This window comes from Muscardinus avellanarius (genome assembly GCF_963383645.1).
Source record: "Muscardinus avellanarius genome assembly, chromosome: X".
Classification (NCBI taxonomy): Eukaryota; Metazoa; Chordata; class Mammalia; order Rodentia; family Gliridae; genus Muscardinus; species Muscardinus avellanarius.
The window spans coordinates 40,354,374-40,374,768 of NC_137792.1; the positions used below are offsets into that span (position 1 = coordinate 40,354,374).

A 20,395-nucleotide genomic window follows, 5' to 3' on the forward strand; every position below is an offset into this window, starting at 1 on the left:
ACTACTAAGCTATACACCCGGCTTCATTAGATTTTATGTATGTGGGTGGGTACTAGGGATTAATCCCAAGGGTATTCTTCTACTAAGTTGTACCCCTAGCCCTTGGTTATCTTTTTTTTTGAAACAGGGTCTCATTATGTTGCTGAGGCTGGCCTTGAACTTGTAATCCTATTGTCTCAGCTCCCAAGTCCTAGAATTAAGGGTACACCGCTGCGCCCAGCTCCCAGTTATAGAATTTTTAGCAAAAGACCTGTCAGTGGAGTAGGGTACCGCAGTCCATACCTGTAACCCCTTACTTGGGAGGCTAAGACAGGAGGATTGCAGATTTGAGGACCGCCTCAGCAAATTAGCAAGATTCTGTTTTAAAATTAAAAGGGCTGGGGGTATAGCTCGGAGGTTTTCTCTAAAGTGTAAAAAAAAAAGAGAGAGAGCTAGGAATCAAGGTGACTGTGAAACAGACGTAGCTTGGCATGTGTGATGAAGCAGACAGGGAAAGAGGTTGGACAGGGACCTCACTGCGCACGGTACCCTGCGGGACCTGGTGAGATCTTAGTGAACATTTTGGTGTTTTATCTGGAGACTAGAGAAAGAGCCATCAAAGGGCATGGTGAGGTCAATTTTGATTTGCTTTGCCTTGGAGAACACACACGCTTGTATTTGGAATGCAGAGTCTGAATTGGGGGAGGTTTGGATATACCTGGCATGAGGGAAGCCTGAGGTGTGGTGGTGAGAGGTGGAGGGTTGAGCCAGGCAGGCTGGCTTGAGAGCGATGTGGCGGTCAGCCCACGTTGTGGGGTGAGCTTTTCAGAATCGCTATCTGCAGGCGGGACTTCGGGGTTTCCCTTGCCTCTTGCGCCTTTCAGGAAGGGTGGCCTGGAGCCAGGTGCAATGGTGGACACTTGTAATCCTAGCGTTTGGGAGATTGGAAGATCACAAGTTCGCAGCCAGCCTCAGCAGCTTAGCGAGGCCTCTGCAACTTAGACCCTGTTTCAAAATAAAAGAAATAAGCCGGGCGTGGTGGCGCACGCTTGTGATCCCTGTGCTTGGGAGGTAGAGACAGGAGGATCGTGCAGGTTTGAAGCGAGCCTCGCTGGCTTAAGAGACCCTGTTTTTCCAAATAAAAATAAATAAAAATATAAAAAGTAGGTGTCTGGGAGTGTAGCCCGGAGATAGAAGGGTTTCCAGGAACCCCAGTACCACAATAAATAAATAAATAAATAAATAAATAAATAAATAAATAAATAAATAAAATAGAGCCAGGCGTGGTGGCACGTGCTTGTAATCCCAGCATTTGAAAGGCTATGACAGGAGGATTGTAGTTCACAGACAGCCTCAGCTACCACTTAGTGAGGCCCTTTGCAACTCAGTGAGATCCTGTTCCAAAGAATAAGGGGCCAGGCGTGGTGGCACACGCTTATAATCTCAGAGCTTTGGAGGCTGAGACAGGAGGATCGCACGGGTTCATAGCCAGCCTCAGCTACTTAGTGAGGCTCTCAGCAACTCAGTGAGACCCTGTTTCCAAATAAAATATAAAATAGGTCTGAGAGTATAGCCCGGAGGTAGAAAGCCTCTGGGTTCCACCCCCAGTACCACCAAAAAATAATAATAATAACATTTTAAAGAATAAAATATAGGAAATAAATATAGGGCCGGGGGTGTAGCACAGAGGTCGAATGACCCTGGGTTCCATCCCCAGTACCGCAAAAAAAAAAAAAAAAAAAAAACCTAACAATAAAATAGGGCTGGGGATGTAGCTTGTAAGGAGTACCGCAAGAGAAAAAAAAGAAAGAAAAGGCAGCCCTCTGATCTCCGTCCCTCTTCCCCTAGAGGTGGTCGTGGTGACAGGACGGGCCGCTATGGAGCCACTGACCGCTCGCAGGATGACGGTGGGGAGAACCGGAGCCGAGACCACGACTACCGGGACATGGACTACCGCTCGTACCCTCGAGAGTACGGCAGCCAGGAGGGCAAGCACGACTACGACGACTCGTCCGAGGAGCAGAGCGCAGAGGTGAGGGCCGGCCGGGCCTGGGACAGTGTTCCCAGGGGCCTGTGTGTTTGGTTTTGCAGCACCAGGTGCAGGCAGTGCTCGGCTCCCGTGCCTTCGGACTGTGCTCGGTGGCTTTACCACACCTGGAGGCTCTGTCCCCATGCCCCTCTCTGAGGGCTCCTCTCCCAGGTTGGGTCTCCCTGGCTTCCTCACGCTTGCCTCTGTACTTCTGCGGGCCCCTGGCCACCACCTCTTTCCCTTCTTCCCTGTTGTTCAGTCTGGGCCCACGGCTCACTGCAAGCCCAGTACTGCCTTGCTCCCGGCCAATTTAGGGCACTGGAAGTCTCTTCTGTGGAACCCGGCGTCTAGGGTTGGGAGGACAACTAGGGGCGGGATATCACCAAGCAGCAGTTCTGGAAGGCCAGCCGTGGGCATGCCTGGTGTTGATGTCCTCTAGATACAGAGAAGGGGAGCACCCTTGGGGATGAGCCAGCTCCACCTGCGGTAGTTCCCCTAGCCCAAGGGGTTAGACATGGTGCCTCCATTGGGAACCTCCATCTGAGGAGATGAAAACCTTGCCTGGGGGAACCCCTGTTCCAGGAGTGGGCTAATTAGGGCCTTCATTCAAGCAAGCAAATAGCTCTCTGTCTAGTAGGGTGGGAAGGGTACTCTTGCAAGCTCAGACCTGGGAGGGAGCAGGGCACAAACCATTCTCCGCCCTCTGGAGGAGCCAGTGCAAAGGTCCTGTGGTTAACCGCCAGCTTTGATCAGGGGTCAGAGGCTTTAAGTAGCCAAGCTTCCCCAGTGGCCACTGCTGAGCTGCACCTGGATGTCTCCTAGGACAGAGTGGCCCCTCGGAGGGCCCTTTGGCAAGTGTGGGAATGGAACACCCGGTTTTCCAGCTCTGGTCCCCGAGACAGGAAGGTCTAAGCCCAGACAGCCTGCTTAGTCTTGAAAAGCGTGGATTGAGCAACAACCCAGAACCCAGCAACCACACCCTATTTTGAAAATGGTGACAGAGGCTTGGCTAGGGCTGGGGACGGGGACCAAGGGGAAGTGTCCGAGGTCCTCATGTCTTTGTTAGTTTCTGCTAGCTGCCGCTGGCCCCAAAGTGAAACCCGTTCCCATGTCCTTAGCTTGGCAGCAGGTCCCAGGCTGGGAACTGTAGGAAATAGGTGGCCTTCACTGGCACCAGGAATACTGTGCATTTACCAGCTGAGCTGGTGAGGGAGCAGGAGGGGAGAACTGGCAGGCAGAGTCTGGTGTGCCGACCCCAGAGGTTTAAGCTGTGTCTTGTCACTTGCCTTTGGGAATTCCTGCCCCCCACCAGACAGCCTGTGGAGCCTTCCCAGCCCCAGGAGGTTAGCAGTTCAAGACCTACCCACCCTGCCTGCCTGAACCTTTAGCCGGAGCCCGCCCACCCCTGGCTTTCAGAGCCTGCCTGCCTCAGAGAGCCAGCGGCCAGGCCCTAGGCCCGCCCAGACTGACTGCCCGTCTGGTGTCTCTCGTCTCATTCTGTCGGCCAGGATTCCTACGAGGCCTCCCCGGGCTCCGAGACCCAGCGTAGGCGGCGGCGGCGGCACAGGCACAGCCCCACCGGCCCGCCAGGCTTCCCCCGAGACGGCGACTATCGGGACCAGGACTATCGGACCGAGCAAGGGGAGGAGGAGGAGGAGGAGGAGGATGAGGAGGAGGAGGAGAAGGCCAGTAACATCGTCATGCTGAGGATGCTGCCACAGGCAGCCACTGAGGATGACGTACGTGCCCCCCCGTGGCCCTGGGCAGGCGGCAGAGCAGGAGGCCAGGCTGGGTCTCCTCCAGGGCTCTCAACTTCTCCCCACCCCACCCTCCCCCATGCCCTCAGCATCCTTCCTCCCTTCTCTGCCACGGGATCTGGGCCTTGTCGTCGTCCACTCTCTGTGGGCAGGCCCTGTTGGTTCCCTCCCATGCAGCAGGGGGAGTGGCGCATAGGCTGGCTTGGCCTGGGGGCAGCAGCCGTGGGTGTCTGCTGCTGGCCGGTGTGGAAGGGAGAGGAACGTCCCGCCTGTAAAGTCCATCGGTGGCCATCCTCTCTTCCTCTCTGTGCGTGTGGCTGGAGGGCCAGGCCCTTACCATGCCTGGTGCTGGGTACTGCTGGTAGCGAAGATGACGCCGGGGGCCCTGCGGCCATGGGAGTGGGCTGGGCCGTGGGACTTCTGAAATCCTGTTCTCATTCTTCCTTTGTCAGCAGCATCAACTCTGATCTCTGACCTGGCCCCAGCACCTCGGGTGGCTGCTGATGGCCTCCCCGCCCCGTTTGCTAATGACCTTCTCTCCCTTCCATCTCCCCCCCCCCCTTTGCTGCTGTTTCCTTCTCCTGACGAGCCCGTTAAATCCCAAGAGGGCCACTCGGCCAGCTTCCTGGCTCGCCTCCCTGATCCTTGGCCTTGTCAGTGCTCCCACCAGCTCTCTGCGCAGCGCTCCTCTGGAGTCAGCCTGCTGCTTGTTCTGTGGCAGTAGACATCCTTGTCGGGTACATTGAGGGCTTCTGAGGTCTGGGCTGCCAAGCCCCAGGCAGCGAAGTGACTTTCCCCAGCCCCACAGCCAGCCAGCGGCAGAGTGGAGCCTGCACCTGGGCAGCTGAGCCCACACCGTGCTGCTTCCTGCGCCCTCCCTGAGCATTTGAGGTCCCCATGAGCTCTTCCACGTCTCTCCTTTTTATCCTCATGTGTGGGTGCGTGTGTGCGAATGTCAGGCCGCTTTCTTGCCTGTTGTTTACCCTGATGAGGAAAGTGAGGCCCAGAGGCAGGGGCTCCCTGCCCGTCTAGAGGCGCCGCCAGCCAGGAGGCCCGCAGTGTTCCCGCAGCTCCCCGCACCCAGGAAGCTTCCAACCTCACAGCCTCGCCTTTTTGTCTCCACCCTAGATTCCTGCTGCTCCCAAGGTCTAGGGCATGTGACTAGGATTTGCTCATGCGCCTGCTCTCCCCAGTTTGCGTCTTCTGTCCTGGGTGTCTTTCCATGCAAGCCAGAGGAGGGGATGGTCCTCTGTAAAGGGCAAAGAGACTCGCATCGCAGCTTTTCTCACTTCGTGGCTGCCACTGAGCCCTTGGTCAGATGGCCCTGCCCGTTGCTCTTGAGTCGCCGGCTCACTTGCTTTCCCACTGTCTTTTGTGCCCCTGGGGGTCATCTTGCTGCCGTTTTTCTCCCTGCGCTGTGCCCGTCTTCGTTTTGACTCACTCTCGGCTGGAAGCCGAGGCTGGGCACTGGCATGGGTCTGGGTCACTTGAGGGGAAAGCTCAGAAAGAAGCAACCAGTCTGTGCGTATCACTGAGGACCACTCGGGGTTGGAGGCCTTCGGCCGGCCTCACATACACGGCTGCCCCCTTGTGCTGAGCCTGCTCCCTCTGTATCTCCCCGTACAGATCCGTGGCCAGCTGCAGTCCCACGGCGTCCAAGCGCGGGAGGTCCGGCTGATGCGGAACAAATCCTCAGGTGAGCTTTCGTTCCCAGTGCCCTCCCCTTCTGCTGGCCAGCCTCAGCCTCCGAGTCTCCCTCTGCCTCTGCCTCTCCTCTCCTTCCCTACCCCACCTTCTCGCCACAGCTGAGAATGGGCAGCTTTGGGGGGTGCCCTGTCTTCTCTCCCCCCCACTCTCCTCACAGCTCCAGCCAGCAGCTTCTTGGGGGGCGGGCTGTCAGGGAGGGGGTGCGGCTCTGGGCTGAGCTGAGTGCTCCCCGGGGGCAGGGCCAGGGCCAGGCCCCGGGGAACCTCCTCCTTGGGATTCTGAGTATCTGAGATGGTGGCCCCTCCCAGGATACTCCCTTCCCTCTCCTTTCTTCTCCTTCCTCTGCCCCTTGTTCTCCTCCACATTTTTCTGGCAACAGCCTCTGAGCAGAAAGTAAGTCTGACATGGATCCACCCATGCGCCCCAAGAGGGAAGGCAGGGATGGCTGCCATCCAAGGGCGCATCCCAGGAGCAGCCGGAACTTTCTGGCCTCGCCCATTCCCCCCCCTCCCTCTTGCAGGCTGCATGGAGCTGGCCTGAGGGTAGCATGGTGGTGGGGGAGTTGTCTCTGCAGGACCTCTGCCCAGGCTCCCCAAGGCAGGCACAGTGGGGGCGCACTCTGCCTGGGCTTCTCTCTCCATCTCAGCCTCTCTCCCGACCCACACCTCCTCCATTTCTCTCCCTCTCCCTGCCCCGCGTCTACATCTGTCTTTCTCTCTGAGTATACCATCCCATCCTCTCGTGCATCCTGATGGTGATTTTGCTGGAGATCAAGCATGCTCCTCCAGCCCCGCCACACGCAGGGCTTCCCCATGTACCCACCTCTGAAGGAGCTGCTTTCCTGAGACCTCAAGTCCCGGCCCCCTTTCCCAGCCCTGGCCAGGCCTGGAGTCTCTCTTGGTGGCATGCAGGTCTTGCTCCGCTGCACTCCAGCAAGGCCGCTCACTGACAGATTCTGTGTCCCCCTCTCTCTCACCCCAAGGAGGCATTCCTGGTGTGGCCTCTCTATGGCCCTAGACACTTCTTGCAGGCGCCCACTGACTCTTACCTCTAGGGTCCTCCTGAACTGTTGGTGACTGTAGTCTCCCCACTGTGGCCCTGGGGTGGCTCCATAGAGAGCCCTCCCCTTCCCCTGCACCATGGTGAGGCTACCTCCCAGTTCCCCATGGGCCAGGAGCCCCCTAGCCTCACGGAGCAGCTTGGCCTGGCTTCTCTTTGGTTCCTTTGATTAAACGCCTGCTCCAGGACCCCTCCTGGTACCTAGCCTTGTGCTGGGCTCCCCTCTGAGCTATTTGCCCTCCCTCCTCCGGAGCTAGATCTCTCCTCGTATCCTCTCCTGCCCAACTGCTGCTTTTCGTTTCTGTCACCCAGGCCGGCCAGGCCGGTCTTCCTGAGCCCTGGTGCTCCGCTCTCTGCCCAGTTGGGGTGTGTCTCTCCCCCTTACCCTGCTCTCTCTCCTATTCTGTTTTCCTCTCTCCCCTTTCCTTTCCCACCCCTCCCCCAGGCCATCTTCCTTGCCTCCCATAGCCCCGACTTTCTCTCTCTGATTGCCTTTTTCTCTTCCTTTCTTCCTTTCTCCTCTTTCCCCTTCCCTCTGTGCCCCTGGTCCTCTCCCCTCGGGTCCCGCCCCCTGGAACGCCGTGTGTCCAAAGCTGTTGACTAACCCACTGCGTCTGTATCTGAATGCTGTCTCCAGGTCAGAGCCGGGGCTTCGCCTTCGTCGAGTTTAGTCACTTGCAGGACGCTACACGATGGATGGAAGCCAATCAGGTTGCTTTGCCGCACTTGAACCCCCCCCCCAAACAAATACTACTTTGTAATCGAGCGCTCCCCATCGCCTGATTCTTATGGACACAGTTCCCTGCCCTGTGTCCCATCCCCTCTGCCCCTCTCTCCCCCTTCCTGACCCTCACTATCTCCTCTTCCCATCTCTTGCTACCCTACTGGGCTTCCCATCCAGAGCCCACACTCACCACCGGCCCCTTCCTCCTGCCAGACACCAGTGCCGCCTGCCACCTCTCGTGGCCGAGCTTTCAGAGAAAGAGCTGCCTGGGTGGGTTGTTTTCCCGAGCTGCCCACGGCCCAGCGGGCAGGCGGGTGGGGTGAGTCCCAGGGGGACTGCCCTGCTCGGGGAGTCCAAGAGCCACTGGAGAGCCCGCCACTGGAGAACCGAGCTGTTGGCACGCTAGCTTGCCCCCGCTCCCTGCATGGGAATGTGGCCCTTTGAGTTCCCTGCGAAGGGACAGCACTGTTCTCTCTGTTGGTGGACAGGTCCAGTCGAGCGCCGTAGTTTTGGTGACACCCTGGACTCACTTTGCTCGCCCTACCCCTGCCCTTCTCACCCACAAGGAGGCACCACCTCTGCCTTCCCTGCGGCCGCAGAGTCAGCGCCGGAGGGAGCCTGCTCCCCTAGCCTGGCAGCTTTGGGGCCTTCTGAGACCCATGATCTGCCCTGGCCACCGCCCCACCCCAGCTCCCTGGTGTAGAACACTGGAGAGCAGCTTCTAGGGAGGAAGGGGCAGCCACGGTGAAGTAGAGGGTCCCAGCAGAGGCCACTCTGGGGCCAGCTCTGCGGGTCGGTAGACTGGCGCGGTGGGCCCAGGACCCAGCCAGCCTTGGGAAGGCGGCCTCACTCATGGCGGGAACTTGCCGTCTGTTAAATATGGCTCTTTCTTTTTCCCCTTCTCCAGCACTAGCGCACGTGCGCTCTCTCTCTCTCTTCTCCCCTCCTCTCCCCTCCCCTCCCCAGCTCCCCTTGTCCCCAAGTGTAGCCTGTGTAGTGCTGGCCCTGGGTGTGGCCTGGCAGTGTCAGGGCCGAGTGGGGGATTCTCCCCACTGCCCGACAGGCGTCGGTCAGCCGAGCACCGTGTGCCTGGTGGTGTGTGTTCACATGTGTGCGTGTGCCCGGAAGAGCAGCGAGCAGCTGCGCCCGAGAGCGGTGGCGCTTTCCCTCCCTCCCTCCCTTCTTCCCTCCGTCCGCTCTCCAGCCTCCCTCCATTCCCTGTCCCTCATCCATCCAGCTGAAGGGCTCGCTCACTCTCTTCTCCTTTGCTGAAACGGTGTGTGGGGCACTGCCGCCGGGCCTCACTGTGCTCTGCTTTTTCCCGCAGCACTCCCTCAACATCCTGGGCCAGAAGGTGTCCATGCACTACAGTGACCCCAAGCCCAAGATCAACGAGGACTGGCTGTGTAATAAGGTACAGGGGTGGTGGGCAGCGGGTGGGCGCGTCAGCCCGTGCTGATGAGGGCTCCCCTCCAGCCCTAGCCAACCAGGCTCTGCCCTCCACATGGACAGCCCTGCCTGGAGTCCCAGGAGGCTGGAAAGAAATAGTCGCATAGATGGTCAGTCAATGTCAGTGCGGGCCCAACTCGGTATGCCGAATATGGGCTTCAGAGCCGGGCTGGCTGGGACCAGACCGTCCAGGTCTGCCTTGGTAGTAGTCAAGGTGCTAAACCGCTCCCTGCCTCAGTTTCCCCACCTTTACAATGCGCAAACGTCAGGTGCATGAAATTGTCATGGGAAGGTCACATTTAGACTCCTGGCCCACAGTCGACACGGGGAGCATTCGTAGGTACCGTTGAAGAAAAGCAGAGTGTGCAGAGAGAACCCATGTCAGGTGCCTCGACCTTAAAGGCCACCCTGGCACAGCCGTGGCAGACCTAGCCTGGAGGGTATGGTGTGGAGGTTTTTGTAATCACCTTCTTGCTCCCTAAGGAGAAGCTGAGGCCCAGAACCATGGGCGTGCCTTCAGCCAGGACTTGTTCCTGATCATGGCACCATGGGTACCCCAGTGGTCTCAGGTCTGCCCTTGGTGGCAGCTTGGCAGTTCCACAGTCCCCCCTCCCACAGCCATCTGTCAATCCTAAAACTTAATGGGGAGACTGAGAGCTAGTGGGGGCCCCCGGCCTCGCCCCAGAGAAGTGCTCTGTCTAGTCAGGTGGAGTGGCACCTGTTGTCATAACGAAAAAGAAAAGTCCTGAGCCTGTGAACACATATCGTCCCAAGACTTGGGAGGCTGAGGCAGGAGAATTGCAGATTCGAGGCCATCCTCATCTTAATGAGACCCTGTTTCAAAAAAACAAAAAGAAAGAAATGAAAAGGGCTGGAGGTGTAGCTCAGAAGTAGAATGTCCTTGGCTTCATTCCCCAGCACCACACAAAAAAAGTGCAGTGAGAGGGTGAGTGCTCAGTCTCCCTGGATAGGTAGGGACAGAATGAGCGGCACTCCATCCCCCTACAATTTCACACATAGGGTTCCCTTTGCCTCCTCCTCTTTTATGCCCCACATTCCTATTGGTTACGGGGTCCGGTGGCTTCCATCTCAGACATGCCACCTTCTCTCCCTTGCCATTCTTGCTGCTCATTCCAGTCCTCATGCCCACCCATCCGGTGTGCGGGCGCTCTCTGGCATGCCAGCCTCTTGGCTCTTTCTCCCGCCCTTACCTGTAACATCACAGCTGCAGCCCAGCTCTGAGCCCGCCCCCGCTTAAGCCCTGCTGACTCCGAGCATAAGCATGAGATCCTCCATCGCCTGGCATCATCTTCCTTTCCCAGCCTCGGCTCTTTTGCCTCTCTGCTCACCCCTCTGTCCCAGCTATAGCAAATCCCTTGTTCCCTCTGCTCAGAATCCCCTCCCAGCAAAACAAAACTTCTGAGCCTCCCAGATGGACCATCCCCACTTCTGCACAGTGCCCCCTGACTGTCCTCCAAGCCAGCCCAATGAGCTACACCCCGCGAGCCCCGGCCTTCTAGCTGTGAGGCCCCAGGACGGAGGCCTCACCCTGGCTGGCCACAGGAGCAGTGCTTCCTGCTGGGCTCTGGAATGGAACAGGATTCAGTGGAAGCTAGGGGGAGTCTCCAGAGACTGGACTATCCACGGGAGATTTTGCAACACAGTCCTAGAGATAATGGGGGGGAGTGTGGCACTCCCATGTGATTGCAGTACTTGGGAGGCTGAGACAGGTTTGAGGACAGCTTCGGCAACTTAGTAAGACTCCAGGACTGAGCTCAAAGGTAGAGTACCTCTGAGTTCAATCCCCGGTAGCACAAAAAAGTGATAAGAGGCTGCTGGCTTCCAGGGAGGATAAAGGTTTCTGATTGAGAAGCAAGCCTTGGGAAGGGGAGCCTCCTAACAGGACTGAGGGAGGCAGCCCTGGGAGTTGATAGCCCCAGGAGGTAGAAGGGAGGGGAAGCGGCGGCAGCTGTTGATTCCTGCGCTAAGTGGGGTGGCTCCGAGGCTGTGACGGGGTGTGCTGGAGGCTCTCTGGATCCAGGTTTGGAGGGTGCCGAGAAAGCCCTGCCCCCTCTGATGACCCGGCCTGTGCCTCACAGTGTGGCGTTCAGAACTTCAAGCGCCGAGAGAAGTGCTTCAAATGTGGCGTGCCCAAGTCAGGTGAGACCCACCTGCCCCCTCCCGCTGCCCAGGTCCTGGGAGTAGGCATGAGGGTGAGGGGCAGTGCTCGGGGTCTGCTGCACAGGGCAGCCAGAGGTGCTCAACAGCCTGTCTTCCACCGCCCCCGACAGAAGCGGAGCAGAAGCTGCCCCTCGGCACGAGGCTGGATCCTCAGGCGCTGCCCCTGGGTGGGCGGGAGCTGAGCCAGGGCCTGCTCCCACTGCCGCAGCCCTACCAGGCCCAGGGAGTGCTGGCCTCCCAAGCCCTGTCACAGGGCTCAGAGCCAAGCTCGGAGAACGCCAACGACAGTGAGTCAGTTGTTCCACCCTCTTCTTCTGTGTTTGGGCCAGGCCCACCAAGGCCAGAGGCACGGTAGTGAGCAGGACGTGGGCCTTGTGGAGGTCTCTGCCTGGTACCGGGAAAGCCGGGGGAGGAGCAGTCCCTAGCCCGACTTCAGGGGGATAGTGGAAAAGTGCTTGGCACCTGGACTGACTGGCAGGGCTGACCCGGGAGGAGGGGAGGCAGCAGGTGCACAGGCCTGGAGGCCAGGGAGCTCCCTAACGCCGGGCCCCTTCCCACAGCCATCATTTTGCGCAACCTGAACCCACATAGCACTATGGACTCCATCCTGGGGGCCCTAGCACCCTACGCGGTGCTGTCCTCCTCCAACGTACGAGTCATCAAGGACAAGCAGACCCAACTGAACCGAGGCTTCGCCTTCATCCAGCTCTCCACCATCGTGGTGAGGGCGGCACAGGGGGGGGCCGGGCAGCCAGGGTCCCGGCCCCCGGGGGAGGGGGAGGAGGGACCCATCCCCTGCCTCCCACCGCGGCCCCAGGCCTGGAAGTGGGGCAATGGAGCCGGGGGCCTCCCCGGGCCTGACCCTCCGGTCCCCGCTGTCCATCCACCCGTAGGAGGCAGCCCAGCTGCTGCAGATCCTGCAGGCCCTGCACCCGCCGCTCACCATCGACGGCAAGACCATCAATGTCGAGTTTGCCAAGGGTTCTAAGAGGTCAGGGCCCCACCTGTGTCCCCTCCCAGCTGACCCCCCGGCCTGGGGCCTCCCATTTCACTCCTGGTCTCTACGATTCTCCCCAGGGATATGGCCTCCAACGAAGGCAGTCGCATCAACGCTGCCTCTGTGGCCAGCACTGCCATTGCTGCAGCCCAGTGGGCCATCTCACAGGTACTCCGCCCCCTGCCCTGGCATCCTGGCGCCTAGCTTCTCAGCCCTCCCGCACCCTCTCTGCACACAGCAGGGCTGGCTTGGCTAAGGACGCAGCAGCTGCTGCAGCTCCTTCGCCACCCTCTCTTTTCCAGTCACCTCCAGGGCTTTCACTGACCACACCCTTGGGACTGGTGCTATGTTCTCTTGGGTGAAACTTTTATTGTTCTGTGTTCTGTTGGGTGAAAGTATTGATATTTCTGAATTCATATGATGTATTACACATTTATGCATATATACATATATGCACACACATGATGTATATGTAATATATGTATACCATGTATACCATATTTCTGAATAAAATATGTATACCATGTTTCTGAACAAAAAAGAATTGATAAGTGGTTTGAAGGAAAATTGAGAGACGAGGATAAGGAAGTTTGAAGATGGGGTGTCTCAGTCTGATGCCAGCGTATGTACCGCACACGCCAGTGTCAGCCTCGGTAGCATTTGGGCGCACATCCTCTCTCCAGCTTCGGTTCCGCCACCACCCTGCTCTCTGCTGGCTGGGCAGCCCTCGCATTTCACTTGTCTTAAGGCTGCATGCTTACCTGTCAGGCAGAAACACTAGCCTCACATATAGGACAGATGCTTCCAGCGGGTCCCCTCATCTCATGCCCCCTCCTGTTCTAATGAGCCCCTCCCACCTGCCCCTCAGGCCTCCCAGGGTGGGGAGGGTGCCTGGGCCACCCCCGAGGAGCCAGCGGTCGACTACAGCTACTACCAACAGGATGAGGGCTATGGCGGCAGCCAGGGCACAGACTCTTCCCTCTATGCCCATGGCTACCTCAAGGGCACCAAGGGCCCCGGCATCACTGGAACCAAAGGGGACCCAACTGGAGCAGGTGAGCCCCAGCAATTGTCCTTGAGCCCAGGTGGGGCCTGTAGGCATAGGATCCCGTGCCTTGCCATTCACAAGCATTCTCTCTCCCCATCCACCCTTGCAGGCACCGACGCCTCCCTGGACCCCGGAGCAGACTCAGTGTCGCTGCAGGCTTTCTCCCGTGCCCAGCCTGGTGCTGTCCCTGGCCTCTACCAACAATCCGCTGAGGCAGGTGGCAGCCAGGGCGCTGCTGCCAACAGCCAGGTGAGTGGGCTCCAGGGGTATCCCTGGGAGGCAGGGGAGCAGAAGGAGCATCCTGGGTGGGCAGGGCTGGCCTTGGCAGACACTGAGCCCTGTTCCCGTCTGGCCCCATGACCAGTCATACACCATCATGTCACCTGCCGTGCTCAAATCTGAGCTCCAGAGCCCTACCCATTCCAGCTCTGCCCTACCACCGGCCACCAGCCCCACTGCCCAGGAGTCCTACAGCCAGTACCGTGAGTAGCTGCAGCCTGTGGGCAGGGAGGGGAGTCCTAACGCAGGGGGGAGTGTGACTCTCGCCTGTCCGCTTCCAGCTGTTCCTGACGTCTCCACCTACCAGTACGATGAGACTTCTGGATATTACTATGACCCCCAGACTGGCCTCTACTATGACCCCAACTCCCAGGTGACAGTACAGCCCCAAGGGAGTCTGGGCTGGGGTGCTGGTGTGCCCTTCCTGAATCCCCCCTCATGCCCCCTCTTTGCCCCCCTTCCTTCCCCCAGTATTACTACAACGCTCAGAGCCAGCAATACCTATACTGGGATGGGGAGAGGCGGACCTATGTTCCAGCCCTGGAGCAGTCCGCCGACGGCCATAAGGAGACGGGAGCGCCATCAAAGGAGGGCAAAGAGAAGAAGGAGAAGCACAAGACCAAGACAGCCCAGCAGGTGAAACCCAGTGTCTGGTTCTGTCACCTCTTGCCCCTTCCTGCTGAGGGTGGTGAGGTGGTGGGTGGATAGTAACTGCTGGAGACGTACCAGGCTCTGAAGCGAGCGAGAGCAGTCTCCCGGGTACACACAGGACTGCCTGCAACCACAACGAGCCCCATCGGCTTCCCTTCATCTCCCAGTAGAACCCTCGCGCTGCTGGGAGATGCCCGTACATCCACATGAATTCTCATAGGCCCGTAAGGGAGTGGGCAGAAGAGCCATTGCGGTGATCTGTCAGAGTGGGCGGTTGCCGGGAACCTCAGTATCTCGGGAGAAAAGATAACATGTGGGGTAGAGCATGTAGGTATAAGCACCAAGTGTTTCCTCGGCAACTTGGGCAATTCTAAACATGGTGGCATGGCCTGAGAAAAACGAGTGTGCCGGGCGTGGTGGCGCACGCCTGTAATCCCCACGCTTGGGAGGCGGAGACAGGAGGATCACGCGGGTTCGAAGCCAGCCGCGCTGGCTTAACAGACCCTGTTTCCAAAAATAAAAAAAAGTATAAAATAGGTCTGGGAGTGTAGCCCGGAGGTAGAAGGGTTTCCAGGAATCCCAGTACCACCAAAAACAAAACCAAAAAAAAACAAAAAAAAAAAAAAACAAGGACCGTGGCCAGGTGTGGTTGCGCACACTTGTAATCCCAGTACTTGGGAGGCTGAGACAGGAGGACTGCAGGTTCGTGGCCAGCCTCAGCTACTTAGGCTCTCTGCAACTTAGTGAGATCTTGTTTAAAAATAAAGAATAAAAAAATTGGACTGGGAAGCCGGGCGTGGTGGTGCACACTTGTAATCCCAGCATTTGGGAGGCTGAGACCAAGACCAGAGGATCGCGGTTCGCAGACAGCCTCAGCTACTTAGTGAGGCCCTGTTTCAAGATAAAGAATAAAAAATACGGCAGCCAGGCATGGTGATGCATGCCTGTAACCCCCGAGCTTGGGAGGCTGAGACAGGAGGATCGTACAGATTCAAAGCCAGCCTCAGCTACTGAGTGAGGCTCTCAGCAACTTAGTGAGACCCTGTTTCCAAATAATATGTAAAATAGGTCTGGGAGTAGAGCCCGGAGGTAGAAAGCCCCTGGGTTCCACCCCCAGTACCACAAAAAAAAAATGAAAAATAGGCCAGAGGGTGTAGCTCAGAGGTCGAATGCCCCTGGGTTTCATCCCCAGATATCCCTGGGTTCAATCCCTAGAGAGGGGGTGAGGGGGAAGAGGGAGGGAGGGAGAGAGAAATAAAAGAAAGGCGTGGGATGTGGCATTGTGCCACATATACAGATTGAAATGACACAAAGGTAGATGGTTCTTTGCATTTTAGAAAGGTAAAATAAAAATACATAGCAAACATGACAGTGTAGGTACCTGTCAGAAGAGGCACACAAAACTGGGTGTGCTGACACACGCCTGTAATCCCAGTACTTGTGAGGCTGAGATAGGAGGATCATAGGTTTGAGACCAGCCTCGGCAATGTAGTAAGGCTCAGCAACCTGGTGAGGCCCTGTTTCACAACCAAAAAATTAAAAGGGCTAGGGGTATAGCTCAGAGGTAGGGCAAGAAGGAGCACTGAGCTGAGCGTGATGCCACTCGTCTGTAATCCCAGTATATAGGAGGCTGAGACAGGAGGATCATAGGTTCATGGCCAGCCGCAGCAATTTAGTGAGGCCCTCTGCAACTTATTGAGATCCTGTTTCAAAAATAAAGAATAAAAAATAGGATCAGAGGTGTAGCTTGTAGGTTGAATGCCTCTGGGTACAATCCCCACTATCACACACACAAATAGGGCTGGGGGTATAGATTAGAGGTAAAATGCCCCTGGATTCATTCTGTAGTACCAAGCTGAGCATGGTGGCACACACTTGTAATCCCACTACTTGGGAAGCTTATACAGGAGGATCATAGGTTCTAGGACAGCCTCAGTAAGTAGTGAGAGTCTTATCAACCTAGCACAATCCTGCTTTAAAATAAAAATAAAATAGGGCTGGAGGTGTAGCTCGGAGGTAGAATATTCCTGGATTCAATTCCCAGTACCACACACCAAAAAAAATCTCTAGTACTTAAAATAAAAAATAATCCAGGCATGATGGTATGCTCCTATAATCCCAGTACTTAGGAGGCTGAGACACGGGCATTATAGGTTGACAACCAGCCTCAGGAACATAGTGAAGCCCTCCACAACTTAGTGAGACTCTTTCAAAATAAATAAAATAGGACTGGAATAGTTGGGTGTGGTGGCACACACCTGTGATCCCAGCATTCGGGAGGCTGAGACCAGAGGGTCATGGTTCGTAGACAGCCTCAGCTACTTAGTGAGGCTCTCTGCAACTTAGTGAGACCCTGTTTCAAAATAAAGAATTAAAAATAGGGCTAGGGTATAGCTCAGAGTTTGAATGCCCCTGGGTTCCATCCCCAGTGCCTCAAAAAATAAGGCTGGTATATAACTCAGAGGTAGAATGCCTCTGGGTTCAGGCTCCAGTACCACAAAGATGATAGATAGATAGATAGATAGATAGATAGATAGATAGATAGATAGATAGATAGGGTGGTATAGCTCAGGTAGAGTGCCCCCTGGGTTTAAGCCCTAGTACTGAAAAAGAAAAAAAAAGGGATGCAGCCAGAGAGGGGCTTGAAGAAGAGCACTAGGCCGGGCGTGGTGGAACATGTTTGTAATCCCAGCATTCAGGAGGCTGAGACCAGAGGATTATGGTTCGCTGCTAGCCTCAGCTACTTAGTGAGGCTCTCTGCAACTTAGTGAGACCCTGTTTCAAAAAAAGAATAAAATATAGTGCAAGAGGTGTAGGTTAGAGGTAGACTGCCCCGGGGTGCCATCCCCAGACCTGCAAAAAAAAAAACTAGTTAGCCAGGTGTGATGGTGCACATGTGTAATCTCAGTGCTTGGGAGGCTGAGACAGTAGGATTGCAGGTTCAAGGCCAGGGCCTGGTAACTTAGTGAGACTCTGTTTTTTCAAAACAAAACAAGGCTGGGTTGCACTTCGGAGCTAGAATGCCTCTGGGTTCCATGTCAGTAGCACACAGGCCCTGGTGACCGTCACCTCTGTCCTACTTGTTCTGCCTCCAACTCCAGTTGTCTGCCCACTCCGGTGTGTGAGGGCACTGTTGGACCGAGAGGGAAGTATTCGGAGATGGGACGAGTGGGAGCCAGGGTGTCCAAGCACCTTGCAGACGCTGATCACGAGTTGGAGTTTGTTCTTGATGTGGTGGCACACCAAGGAAGGGTTTGAAGAAAGATGTGTTTGGGGGTGGTTTGTAAGAAACCAGTCTGCTAGCCGGGCGTGGTGGCACATGCTTGTAATCTCTGCGCTTGGGAGGCCGAGACAGGAGGATTGCGCAGGTTCGAAGCCAGCCTCTGCTGGCTTTAAGAGACCCTGTTTCCAAATAAAAAATATAAAAAGGTCTGGGAGTGTAGCCCGGAGGTAAAAGGCCCCTGGGTTCCATCCCCAGTACCACCAAAAAAAAAAAAAAAAGAACAAAAAAGTAAACCAGTCTGCTGGGAGAGAGGTACGGGAACTGTGGTCCAGAGGCCATGTACAGTCTGTGGCTGGGGTTCTGAACGTGGTGCTGTGGATTACATCCAGAGGTTCTCTATGTCCAAGCTGTATCCCCAGCCCTTTTTATTGTTGAGGGTCCTGCTAAGTTGCAGAAGCTGACCATACACTTAGAATCTTCCTGTCTCAGCCTCCAAAGTACTGGGATTATAGCAAGCCGGCCCGGCTCCAGTGCCATGGTCCTGACCAGCGGCTTCAGGGCAGGAGGGATGGTGGGCTGCCTCAGGGCCTAGAGTCGACAGCCCCAGCGGTTTGAGGATGGGTACGTAGGAGTCTCACCTCCCTCCTCCCCCCCAGATTGCCAAGGACATGGAACGCTGGGCCCGCAGTCTCAACAAGCAAAAAGAAAACTTCAAAAACAGCTTCCAGCCTATCAGCTCAATGCGCGATGACGAAAGGCGGGAGTCGGCAACCGCAGATGCCGGCTATGCCATCCTGGAGAAGAAGGTGTGTTGCGGCCGCCCATCCGCACCCTGCGCATGCCTTCCCATTCCTCCGGGCCCTCTGTGGAGCCCTGCATGTCTGTCCTTCCTCCCCAGGGAGCGCTAGCTGAGAGGCAGCACACCAGCATGGAACTCCCGAAGTTGGCCAGCGACGACCGTCCAGTGAGTGCCGGGGCAGCAAGGGGCAGGGAGTTGTGCTCTTGCCGGGCCTAACTGCCCACCCTTGTCCTCTAACAGAGCCCACCTCGGGGGCTGGTGGCAGCCTACAGCGGGGAGAGCGACAGCGAGGAGGAGCAGGAGCGCGGTGGCCCCGAGCGGGAGGAAAAGCTCACGGACTGGCAGAAGCTGGCCTGTCTGCTCTGCCGGCGCCAGTTTCCCAGCAAGGAGGCGCTCATCCGGCACCAGCAGCTCTCAGGGCTCCACAAGGTGACCAGGGGAGGGTTGTCAGGGCGCCCCACGCCGGCCCGGCCCAGCCCCACACCGGCCCGGCCTCACTCTATGTTCTGTCCCCCTCGCAGCAAAACCTGGAGATTCACCGGCGAGCGCACTTGTCAGAAAATGAGCTGGAAGCGCTAGAGAAGAATGATATGGAGGTGAGACATGGTTCATTCCTGGACTCCATCCCTCTGCCCCAAGGCCTCGTTCCCCAGGCAGAGGACTCAGCCTCTTAGCTGGGTAGAGCCCGGTGGCCACCAGTCAGTCCTACCTCTGTGAGGCCCCTCCACAATCCCTCACCCGCCTGCTTGTGCCCACTGTGTGCTGCCCCTCAAGTCTGAGGCCTGGGGGCTCCCAGGGGACTCCACCTCACCCACACCCATGTCCCTGAGAACAGCCAGCTCCCCAGCATTCTCATGCGCTTACACTAAGCCCGGTATGGTGGTACGCACCTGGAATCCCAGGACTTGGGAGGCTGAGACCGGAGGATAGCAGGTTCAAGGACAGCCTCAACAACCTAGCCAGACCCTATTTCCAAACAAATAAATAAATTAGAGCCAGCAGTGGCAGCACACACTTGTAATCCAAGTACTTGGGAGGCTGAGACAGGAGGATCATGAGTTTGAGGCCAGCCTGGGCTATTTAGTGAGGCCCTCTGCAATTTAGCGAGACCCTATTTTTAAAATAAAGAATAAGCCGGGCGTGGTGGCGCACGCTTGTAATCCCCGCGCTTGGGAGGCAGAGACAGGAGGATCGCGCAGGTTCAAAGCCAGCCACGCGCGCTGGCTTAAGAGACCCTGTTTCCAAATAAAAATGTAAAAATAGGTCTGGGAGTGTAGCCCGGAGGTAGAAGGGCTTCCAGGAACCCCAGTACCACCAAAAAATAAAAAGAAAGAAAGAAAGAAAGAATAAAATTGGGTTGGGGGGGGTGTGGTTCAGAGGTCAAATGCCCCTGGGTTCAATCCTCAGACCACTAAAAAGAAACAAAGGCCAGTATGGTGATGCAGGCCAAGACAGGAGGATCGCAGGTTCAAGCTGACCTCAGCAACTCAGCGAGGCTCTCACCAACCTAGCAAGACACTGTTTCCAAATAAGTAAATAGGTTTGGGAGTATTAACCTGGAGGTAGAAGGGCCCCTAGGTTCTATCCACGGTACCACACACACAACACCAAAAAAAAAAAAAAAAAAAAAAAAAACTTTTAGCAAATGAAATACCGGGACCGAGCAGCTGAACGCAGGGAGAAGTATGGCATTCCCGAACCACCGGAGCCCAAGAGGAGGAAGTATGGAGGCATATCAACCGCCACCGTGTGAGTGCCGGGCCGGGGCCGGGTGAGGGCCCTGGGGCCCGCGAACCCTCCGCTCACACTGTCCATCGCCTCCCTCAGGGACTTTGAGCAGCCCACCCGCGACGGGCTGGGCAGTGACAACATTGGCAGTCGCATGCTCCAGGCCATGGGCTGGAAAGAGGGCAGCGGCCTGGGCCGAAAGAAGCAGGGCATTGTAACGCCCATTGAGGTGAGTCTGCACGAGCCCGTCCCTGTCCCCAGTGCCAGCCACCGTACCCCCACCACCTCACAGAGCCTGCCTCCCTCACACAGGCCCAAACACGGGTGCGGGGCTCCGGCCTGGGTGCCCGAGGCAGCTCCTATGGGGTCACCTCAACCGAGTCCTACAAGGAGACGCTGCACAAGACGATGGTGACCCGCTTCAACGAGGCCCAGTGAACACCTACAGGAGCAGCTGCTGCCGGTGTCGTGTGTCCCTCTGGGAGCAAAGGAGGATAAAATGTGGGGTGGCCCGAGGGGGACGCTGCTTTCATTTACCAGCCTGCTCACCAGGCAGAGAGGCCCTGACCAAACTGAGTCGGTGACTTTTGCTGGGAAATCGGGCTGGGATCATGTTTTTTTGTAATAAAAGCTAAAAAGCCTGCATCCCGCATCTCCTCTCTCTGATGCCCTAGTACAGCTTGTGGCCCACACAGACACAAGGCAGGAAGCCTTGCCAGGGCAAGATGGGTAACGGGTGGCATTCGCGGTGTCTGGCACACGGTGGCTAGCAGAGCATGAGCGTC

At 56.9% G+C, this 20,395-nt stretch overlaps 1 protein-coding gene across 3 annotated transcripts in view; it reads left to right on the plus strand.

Annotated features, from left to right (window-relative positions):
• RBM10 (RNA binding motif protein 10) overlaps positions 1-20,048 on the plus strand; it is a gene marked incomplete at both ends in the record, with an annotated part of 45,153 nt that extends 25,105 nt beyond the window's left edge. The window contains 22 exons of one of the 3 annotated variants that reach the window (XM_080719374.1): positions 1,786-2,011; positions 3,517-3,747; positions 5,392-5,461; positions 7,169-7,242; positions 8,583-8,669; positions 10,804-10,864; positions 10,996-11,172; positions 11,446-11,606; positions 11,779-11,876; positions 11,963-12,050; positions 12,751-12,937; positions 13,040-13,179; positions 13,295-13,412; positions 13,491-13,582; positions 13,681-13,845; positions 17,740-17,889; positions 17,982-18,047; positions 18,123-18,311; positions 18,404-18,478; positions 19,525-19,631; positions 19,710-19,839; positions 19,923-20,048. In XM_080719374.1, the coding sequence (XP_080575500.1) occupies positions 1,786-2,011; positions 3,517-3,747; positions 5,392-5,461; positions 7,169-7,242; positions 8,583-8,669; positions 10,804-10,864; positions 10,996-11,172; positions 11,446-11,606; positions 11,779-11,876; positions 11,963-12,050; positions 12,751-12,937; positions 13,040-13,179; positions 13,295-13,412; positions 13,491-13,582; positions 13,681-13,845; positions 17,740-17,889; positions 17,982-18,047; positions 18,123-18,311; positions 18,404-18,478; positions 19,525-19,631; positions 19,710-19,839; positions 19,923-20,048 (2,818 nt within the window). Of the gene's footprint in view, positions 1-1,785; positions 2,012-3,516; positions 3,748-5,391; positions 5,462-7,168; positions 7,243-8,582; positions 8,670-10,803; positions 10,865-10,995; positions 11,173-11,445; positions 11,607-11,778; positions 11,877-11,962; positions 12,051-12,750; positions 12,938-13,039; positions 13,180-13,294; positions 13,413-13,490; positions 13,583-13,680; positions 13,846-17,739; positions 17,890-17,981; positions 18,048-18,122; positions 18,312-18,403; positions 18,479-19,524; positions 19,632-19,709; positions 19,840-19,922 lie in introns of those variants that run through there. The other 2 variants (XM_080719375.1, XM_080719376.1) reach the window with 2 other exon arrangements.
• Between the last annotated feature and the right edge of the window lie 347 nt (positions 20,049-20,395).